This window comes from Colobus angolensis, unplaced genomic scaffold (assembly GCF_000951035.1).
Source record: "Colobus angolensis palliatus isolate OR3802 unplaced genomic scaffold, Cang.pa_1.0 Scaffold31, whole genome shotgun sequence".
Lineage (NCBI taxonomy): Eukaryota > Metazoa > Chordata > Mammalia > Primates > Cercopithecidae > Colobus > Colobus angolensis.
This window is the reverse complement of record NW_012116377.1, coordinates 4659087-4668789: the sequence shown is the minus strand read 5'-3', so window position 1 is coordinate 4668789 and position 9703 is coordinate 4659087. Positions and strand designations below refer to the sequence as shown.

General features: G+C 42.3%; 1 protein-coding gene across 2 annotated transcripts in view; it reads left to right on the top strand.

Annotated features, from left to right (window-relative positions):
- Positions 1–9703, top strand: part of RAB7A (RAB7A, member RAS oncogene family) — an 85085-nt gene that overhangs the window by 64799 nt on the left and 10583 nt on the right. The window contains exons 2-3 of one of the 2 annotated variants that reach the window (XM_011950715.1): positions 1886–1946; positions 4227–4353. In XM_011950715.1, the coding sequence (XP_011806105.1) occupies positions 1894–1946; positions 4227–4353 (180 nt within the window). In that variant the 5' untranslated portion in view covers positions 1886–1893. Of the gene's footprint in view, positions 1–1885; positions 1951–4226; positions 4354–9703 lie in introns of those variants that run through there. The other variant, XM_011950716.1, reaches the window with a different exon arrangement.

The following is a 9703-nucleotide window of genomic DNA, read 5'->3' as shown; positions in this document are numbered from 1 at the left end:
TTTCACCATGTTGGCCAGGCTGGTCTCAAAATCTGACCTCATGATTCGCCTGCCTCAGCCTCCCCTTCTTTCGATTTGAAACTTGCCACCACTATCATCATCTGATCTCTATCTTGAAATGTGATACCAGACTTTAGAGTGTGACATTTAAACTTTGACCAGTCAAAGCAGTCCCTGGGGAGAAAGGTAGGGGAATAGTGGGGCTCCACATATAATGAATAGTTTGGGGTATACCTCTCAGTGCTGATTATCATGGAAGACAGAACTCCAAGTCATCTTATACTGCCCCTAACTAGCACTAGTAAGAACTTCCTAGATAAATGCTGGTGGGCTGAGATAACAGTGTCTTCACAGTCCAGCCATGGGCATGAGGCTTTTGGCAGAGAAACAGCTTGACCCTTTGCGTAGGTCATGGGACCTGGGGTATTTGCCTAGCAAACCATCCTCTAGTCTGGCTTCTATTCTCATAGTGTTCTTGTAGCCAGAAACAGACTCTGAAGCCATCGAGGATGGTCACTTTCAAGAGCGTAGGCCTTGTTACCAAATCCTGCCCTGTAGGACAGTAGTCAGGTCTGATACTTCCTTTTAGTTAGTGGTCTTGGGTGTAATACCACCTGTTGAGAAAAAGAACAATTGACAGCCAAGCATCTGGAAAGAGGGGGATAACTGGATAACCTTGCCTAGGAGCTGTGACCTGCTGCTTCTCTCACTGTCTTCTGGACTCTGTGTTCTGTTACTCATCTCTGTATTTGGCATACCTTAAGATGGTAGTAGCCAGTATTTACTAATCATCTACTGTTTTCTAGTCACTGTCCTGAGCATTTTATTCATTCGGTCTTCACAGCATTCTTAGGACATAAGAGCTATCATCTCTATATTCCCTATTCCAACAGAGAAATTAAATGACTGGCTCAAGGTCATTTAGCTAAATTAATAAGTGGCAAAACCAGAGTAGAAATCCCTGTGGCCTGGGTTCGTATCTGCTGCTTAAGTCACTCCCACTGTAGGCACTGCTGTCAGCCTTGCCTTCAAAAGTTAGGTGGTTAAAGAGGAAACTAACAAGTAGTTCTTCTGAGTCCCATTCATTTTCTGGAAGTCACTGAGTCAGACCCTCGCAAATGAGAGGCAATTACGACAGGAGCCCTATCTTGATGAGTAGATAGACCATGCTGTGGCAAGTCCTAGAAGACAGTTGAGCAGAGATCAGGCATTTTTCACATCTTCTGGTCATGAGTAGACAAGGCTGCCTGAAAGATTTTCTGGAAAAGGGTAGTCCGTAGAGCTGCAGAGTCAAGTATTATTCAGACGGTACCCAACATTTAATAAATTTCTACTTGGTGTTGAGCATACAATGGGGAATAAAACTGTCTTCATGGAGATTATTAGAAAAGGGAGAGAACAGATTAACATAGTACATAAAAATGTCAATTAATGGTAAGTGCTCTGAAGAAAAAGCAAGCAGAGTAATGGGATAGAGAGCAAATGAGGGGTTATGCTGCTTTAGATAAAGCGATCACTTCTTTGAGAAAGTGATACTGAAGCAGTGACCTGAATGAAGCAAGGACCAAGCTGTTGAGTAAGTTGGAGCATTAGTTCAAATTGCCGATCCATTCAATTGATCCGCCACCCAAGCAAGAGAATACATTCTCTCCAGCAGCTTACAGGGGCCGGATCGCCCTCTTGTGCTATTCTGCCTAGCTCTTGGGTCCAGAGTTCTGGTGAATGATCTGTTCTTTGTCAGGGCCCCCTGGGTGGAAAGAAGATAACTAGCAGGAAGGCTCAGGGCCCCGCACTCTCGGGGCTGCTAAGACGTTTGTGCAAGGGAGGTGTTTTGCCTTGGTGTTTCCATCACACTCAACAGTTATTTCTCCTTTTCCTCCTTTAGTTTGAAGGATGACCTCTAGGAAGAAAGTGTTGCTGAAGGTTATCATCCTGGGAGATTCTGGGTAAGTTTCTTGTGAATTTGAGCTAACAGATTGGCTCAGAGCTAAGCCTCTCTGCTGCGGAGCCCACACCGTCTGTGCTGTCACTTCCTGCTTTCATAGTGGAGGCTTAGGGCCTTACATATTTCCCTGCATGGCAGAAATTTAGATGATCCCTTGTTACATAACCTTTTGTTCTCTGGTTTTTAGCATGATTTTTATGGGGAGCAGATGACTATTTGAACTCAACTAAGGATAGGCATTTTCATGGAATCCCTTTTCTCCAAGCCGGCCAGGCTGGGGAGTCTTCCTTACGTAGATGTATTGCCATTGGCATCTGGCCTAGCAGATGTGTGTTCTTAACACACCATACAGTATCTTCCTGCTGTTACATAGATGTATTGCCATTGGCATCTGGCCTAGCAGATGTGTGTTCTTAGTGTACCATACAGTATCCTCCTGCTGCTGTGCCTGCTTCAGGTCTGTCTGCAAAAGAGCCTGGGATGGCAGAACTGGGTTCTGATTCTAGATGTGCCACTAACCATGTAGCTCACTCTAATGGCTCTTAAGATTCTATGGTAGGTTTGGTGAGGTGGCTTATGCCCATAATCTCAGTGCTTTGGAGGCTGAGGGGAGGATTGCTTGAGCCCAGGAGTTTGAGACCTGTCTCTACAAAAAAAAATTTAGCTAGGTGCCGTACCTGTAGTCCCAGCTTCTGGGGAGGCCGAGGCGAGAGGATGGCTTGAGCCCAGGAGTTTGAGGCTGTAGCAAGCTATGATCATGCCGTTGCACTGCAGCCCGAGTGACAGAGCGAGTCCCCAACTCTTAAAATAAAAAGATTCTGTGGTAGGCTTTTCAGACTTGGCATCTGAAGGGACCCATGAAAGCTTTGACTCATTGGAAGCTTATATATTTTTAAAAATAACAACAATAGCAAATGCAGGTGTGCTTCTTTAGTCCAAAGTCCCCTGTCTTTCCTTTGAAAAGCCAGAGGTTTTTTTATCTTGACTGGCTTATTTGAATCACCTGAAGAACCTTTTTTTGTATGCATGTGAGAGACAGGGTCTCGCCCTGTTGCCCAGACTAGAGTGAATGGTGCAATCACAGCTTATTGCAGCCTCAACCTCTTGGGCTCAAGTGATCCTCCCACCTCAGCCTCCAGAGTAGCTGGGACCACAAGTGTGCGCTACCACTCCTGGTTAAATTTTTGTATTTTTTATAGAGACAGGGTTTCACCATGTTGCCCAGGCTGGTCTCAAACTCCTGCGCTCAAGCAATCCACTCGTCTCGACCTCCCAAAGTGCTGGGATTACAGGCTTGAGCCACCATGCCCAGCCTTTGAAGAACCTTTTATTCGCTAGCATTTGTCCAGCCCCAGACCAGTGGGCTAGGGCCTAAATTGTGCTGTCTTTCCTACCCCACAACTCCATCCCTGTCGGGATGGAAAGATAGTGCTTTTAGGCCTGCCTTACTCAAATGTGTGCAAAAAGTCTCACCGAGCCCTTGTTTGATTCCAGGTTTTGCCACCTCTCCCCTTGGGGATTCTGGCTCAGGTGGTCTGGGTTGGAAAACACTGCTTTAGGCTGTCTAGGTACCTCCAGGTTCTTTAACACAAATATGAACATGTTCCTTTGTGGCAAAGGAAAGTGATATCACTGGGTATTTGGAAGGTTTTTGCATTGTCTTTAGGTTGCCTTAACCTCATCACACAAAAATCACATATTGTCTCTTGCTGAGTTTTCTTACTGGAAAACATATTTGGAGGAGTATTCTTTGAAGTATGTTTGGTTTGGTGATATATTGGTGCTTTTTCTGCTTCAGATTTTAAACTTTAAAGCAGCAAATTGTCTGAGTGGTATATGTCTGCTCAAAGCCAAGGTCTTCCTCCTGGTGTTACTTCATCAAGCTAAATAGCAGCCACTAAATGGAGAAACATCTAAGATAGCAGGGATACTGTTGGAATAGCAGAGCAGTCTTATTAGTGAAGCTTCTTTTAGAAGGAGTGTATTTGCTGGCATCCTTCTAGAATGGGAAAAATAATACTAGGCTCTACCATTTGACCTGGCTGTGCCAAAACATGTAAGCAGCTTTTCCACATCTGCCCCACATCTGTATTTTTACCCAGAGAGAAAGCACAAAACTTCAAAAGTATAATGCTGGGAAGGCTACTGGCATTGCCCTTTGCTGTGAGAGCAGTTTCTTGTCCTTCAGGTCAGGCAGATTCTTTTAAATGCTTCAAGTAATTCATGTCAGTTTTAGGACCTTCCTATTTGACTTATGCTTGTGGTTTTTCTCCAATTTCAGAGTCGGGAAGACATCACTCATGAACCAGTATGTGAATAAGAAATTCAGCAATCAGTACAAAGCCACAATAGGAGCTGACTTTCTGACCAAGGAGGTGATGGTGGATGACAGACTAGTCACAATGCAGGTAAGCATATGTCTTGGCTGTGCTAACCTGGCCTTGATAGTTCCTTTAGTCTTAATCTTTCCTCATGCGTAGACATTTTCCTTCCCTGTTCTTCAAATCTTATTATCCTGTTTGTAGATAATTGGCTGATACTCAGTTAGTATACTTCTTGTATATCTCAGATACAACTTGCTAAGACACACTAAAATTTCTTCTTTTTAAAAAAAAACTCAGATTTATCCTTTCTTGTTTTTTGTTGTTTTTGGTTTTGTTTGCTAAATTTGGCAACCTGCAGGTCTCTATCTTGTGTTTCTCTTGACATCCTTGCCCAGTACTTTAGGTAAACATCTTTGTCTCACCTCAGTAGTGAGACATAAAGTTTCTTTATTTTTTTGACTTTCTATTTAATATGTAACTTTAAGAGTTGTGTGTCTATTGAGCAAATCTGTTTTTTTTTTTTTTATGTATCAGCTTATTAATCTTTCAAGGGTTTCCCTTTCAACAGTTAGGATAAGATGTAGATTCTTTCATATGACTTGTTGAAAAGCCTTCACATTCTGGCTATAAACTATTATTCCTTTTTTTTCCCCATTGAGTCATTTTGTTTGTATACATGTAATACATCCCTAGAAAAGAACCCCTGAAGGATGGATACCTTGAGCCCAGGAGTTCGAGCCTGCAGTGAACTGTGACTGCTCCATTATACTCCAGCCTGGGTGATGGAGTGAGACCCTGTCACTAAATTAAAAAAAAATAAAAATAAAAGAATCCCATGATTTTCCCTCCTGTATTTTCATCTCTTTGTTCATGGTCCGTGATGCCAACTGAGGTTGTCAGTACAACCTGACTTTGAAACCAAACTGTTGGGATAGGAGTAGATTATTCTGTCACTTTTCTGGATCTTTGAGTTGCACATCAAATCTGGGGCCATTCATTCTAGTTTTAACCTGCCTGTGAGGTTCACAGTAATTTTCCCAGCTCTGTGATCACCAGTGATTTCAATTTTTCAATGTGATCATGTTTCATCTTCACACTTAGAACCAGACCATGACTTGGGAGCAGAGCCTAATAAGAACCTGGTGTTTGCCTTTGAGAGCATCAACCAAGACATTCCTGCACACCATTATGGAGGCAAGGAAAGATGGTAGAAATAGCTGTTACTTACTTTTTTTTGTCTCCTTCAGTCCTTCCGAATCATGTGCTGCTCTTAACAGACTTGTGTTGGTGGATATGTCTCTGCTTCCAGCAGGGCCTGTATACCCACCGGAAGTCTCCAACTTTTCGCTCAGATCTTTTGAAACTTCTATATCTGTGGCAGTTGTTCTTTCCTACATGCTTCTAGAGGCAAATACAATTCCAATCCCATTGTAGTCCTAGCAAGTACCTGGCAGATAGTGGCGGCTCGCTGAAATGTGTGAATGATGTAGGTTAAAGGTAGAAGTTTGTACATGTGTTGACCTCGAGCTGTGGCATGCTCCTAGAGGATCAGGACTCTTAATTGACTGACACTTCTAGGACAGAGCTAGTATGAATCTCTCATCCTCACCTTATCTGTACACATACACCTAGAGATCTTCAAAATGTAACTGCAGTTTAAGCAAGTCAAGCTTGAGAGTAGAACTGGAAAACCTTGGCCCAAGGAATTGGCAAAGCTTGTGTCTGCAGTTGTTGGAGAATCTCAGTCCCACTATCCACATGTACAGAAATCTTTGTCTCAAAGGATTTAACATAAATTCCTGTCAATCCTGGCAAAAACAAGGGTAAGACCACTCTGTAGGGACATTTACTACCGCAGGAGAGAAGATGAGTTCATAACCACATGAGGAAATAATGTGCCACAAGAGATGTTCACAATGACTAGAGATGTTCTAAAAAGAAATAGAAACCATAATGGAAAGGGATACTATAAAAAAATGAGGATATGGAAAACTTAGAACTTCAAGAAGTGAAAAAAATAGTATTGAAATAAGCTAAATGAACAGTTAAACTGTAGATTAAATGCAGCTGAAAAAAGCAGTAAGCCATAAGAGCTGAGCATATTTTCTAAAAGAAGACTTAAAATTGTGAAGACCGAAAAGCAAAATCTTAAGAGCAACTATAGAAAAAAAGACATGACTTAAAAAGGAACAACAGACTGACGAATTCTCAACAGAAGGCAGAAGGGAGTAGAATAACTTCAGGGAGCTGGGGTAAAGGCCCATCTGAAGATTCTCCATGTGTCGCAGCAAGACTCAGACTGCCTTTTGCTCAGGAAAAATAGAAATTCTCCAGCTGAGCTGTGGTTTTGATAGCCATGTGGGCCAGCGAATTCAGAAATCAGAGTTCGGCCCCTGTTGAGTGGGGGGTTGTCGTAACAGTCCCGTCTGTGTTACTAAGCTGGGACCTTGGAGTGCTGCACCCCTGAAGTCAACCCCATCAGGAGATCCACAGGGCCCTGAGTGAGGTGAGGAAAGAGTGGAAAAAGATAACAAGTTCCCAAGAGATTGAAGCAAAGGACGGCCCTTGTGCTCTTGTAGCCAGCTTCAGATACTAGAAGTAAATGAAAATCATTGTCTCTGGACAAAGGCGTCATTATCCTGATCTTGAGGAATCCTCACGTGTTTTTCGAGGGCTTTTAGCAGCTTACAGTAAAATATAATCAAAATAAGAAAACAAGGCACCACAAGAAAGAACCAGTGAAAAACTTGCCTGGTAATTCCAGAGTGTTTTTTTTTTTTTTTTGAGATGGAGTCTCGCTCTGTCGCCCCGGGCTAGAGTACAGTGGCCGGATCTCAGCTCATTGCAAGCTCCGCCTCCTGGGTTCACGCCATTCTCCTGCCTCAGCCTCCCGAGTAGCTGGGACTACAGGCGCCCACCACCTCGCCCGGCTAGTTTTTTGTATTTTTTAGTAGAGATGGGGTTTCACCATGTTAGCCAGGATGGTCTCGATCTCCTGACCTCGTGATCCGCCCGTCTCGGCCTCCCAAAGTGCTGGGATTACAGGCTTGAGCCACTGTGCCCGGCCCAGAATGTTTTTTATATTTAAAGAAATACAGAGCATACAGAGTTTGTTATATGAGATGAATAAATCCTAGAGAACTGTATAGCATAGTGCCTGTAGTTAAAAATACTATATTGTACACTTAAAATTTTGCATGCTGAATGCAGTGGCTCATGCCTGTAATCCTAGTGCTTTGGGAGGCCAAGAGAGGAGTTCCAGACTAGCCTGGGCAAAATAGCAACATTTCATTCTACAAAAAATTTTTTAAAAAGAATGTACTTATTTTAAGTGTTCTTATCACAAAAAGTAATAATAAGAGGATGGGGAGAACCTTTTGATGAGTAGGTTTGTGGCCTGCATTGTAATGATGGTTTTCTCTCCAAACTCATTGAGTTCTGTGCATTAGATTATTAGATATGTGCACCTTTGTATGTCAGCCATACCTCACTAAAGGGGCTTTGGTTAAATATAAGATAATCTTTTAATCTGCAGAGAAGAAACGAAACAGTTAACATTGATGTGGGGAGAAAATGAAGCACAGTCAGTGAAATTTGGAAATTCAGAGAATGCTGCTAAAGCACAGCAGATTGGCCACACCAGAAAAGTGTTGGAAGAATGAAAGAAAAATGGCAGGAAATATGAAAGAGATAAGTGAAAGTGAGAAGGTTGGACCTACTTTTAATCAGTCTCAGAAGGTATAAAGAGAGAATAATAGATCAGAGATGATATTTGCTGAGGATTTTCCAGAACTGATGTGGCACCAGTCCACTGACTCAGGAAGCCCAAATTCCAGGAAGGATAAATAAAAAGAATTCTGTATAAGTCATAGTGAAATTTAAAAAAATTAAAAAAAAAAAAGACTTAAAAATAGACTGAGGAAAACTTGACAAGCACAGCACTGAGGCTGCCAGGTGACTCCTGGCAGTAGCAGCAGAGCCCAGCAGGCAGTGGGGTATGTTGGGAAGGAGACGGGCAGCACAGTGTTCTGTCTCTGCTGAAATAACCCTCCTGAATGAAAGAGCACGTCTTTAAGGGCAGAAGTTCTAAAGGATAACTCCAGGCAGAAAGTGATTTCACATAGATAGGTCTGAAGGAAGAACACTTCAGTAGTATACTTGTATCTATTTTTGGAATCATGAGTATGTAACTTCCAAAGTAATATGAGGAAACAAAGATCAGAACTATATAATCTAATGTGTAGGGAAATATTAGTGACTGCTGTGTTTCTTGTTTTTTAAAGTTCTCTATACTGTTCAGAAAGAATCTAGAAATTGATTAGTATCTGGCCGGGCGCGGTGGCTCAAGCCTGTAATCCTAGCACTTTGGGAGGCCGAGATGGGCGGATCACGAGGTCAGGAGATTGAGACCATCCTGGCTAACATGGTGAAACCCCGTCTCTACTAAAAAATACAAAAAAACTAGCCGGGTGAGGTGGCGGGCGCCTGTAGTCCCAGCTACCCGGAAGGCTGAGGCAGGAGAATGGCGTAAACCCGGGAGGCGGAGCTTTCAGTGAGCCGAGATCCCGCCACTGCACTCCAGCCTGGGCAACAGAGCAAGACTCCGTCTCAAAAAAAAAAAAAAAAAAAAAAAAGAAAGTACAAATCATAAAATGTTGAAGATTGATAATAGATTACATTAAACATCTGTATAACAAGATTCCCAGACTAACAAAAACAAACCACACAAGCAGGTGAAAAAGATGATAATGCCTAATAGTATCCAAGCAGTAAGCAACCTGGTGGATGCTAGAATATAGGGAGTTAAACAGCCTCAGGTTGATGGTAGGAGTGTAGTAATGAGTACAACCTTTTCAGTAGAAACTGCCACTCTGTTTCCCAGTGTTGAACATACACTTATGCAGCCACAGTCTGAGTGTATGGCCTAGAGAAACTTCATGTCTGGGCATGACGTCTGAGGTGTAACGAGAGTTATCATTGCAGCCTTGCATGGGTAGTGAAAAACTGCAAATAACTCAAATGATCTGGGAAACTAAGTGTAGTCTGTTAAGGTAATGAAATATTATATAACTGTTAACTTTTGGGAGTGAAAAAAGACAAGTTGCAAAAAGCTGTACAGAATGATACTATTTATGTAAGGTATCTCTTCAGGAGCATTTGCTTGTGGTAAAGAAGGCAGAAAATGCAATGGGGGAAGGGTTAACTCTTGGAAAAAATGGATTAAAATAACTGTTAATTTTTGTAACATCAGAGTATTGGGTAGATAGTTATAAGGGTATAATTTTAAATGGAGAAAACAAAACATTTTGAGACAAGCAGGTTGGCTGGTTTCCTGTTTTGATGTAGTCTAGAGAAAAAGAACAAAAGCCCCTTACTCAAGCTGTAGCTTACCTAACTTCCAGACAATCAGCAGCAAAAAAAGTCCCAAGAAACT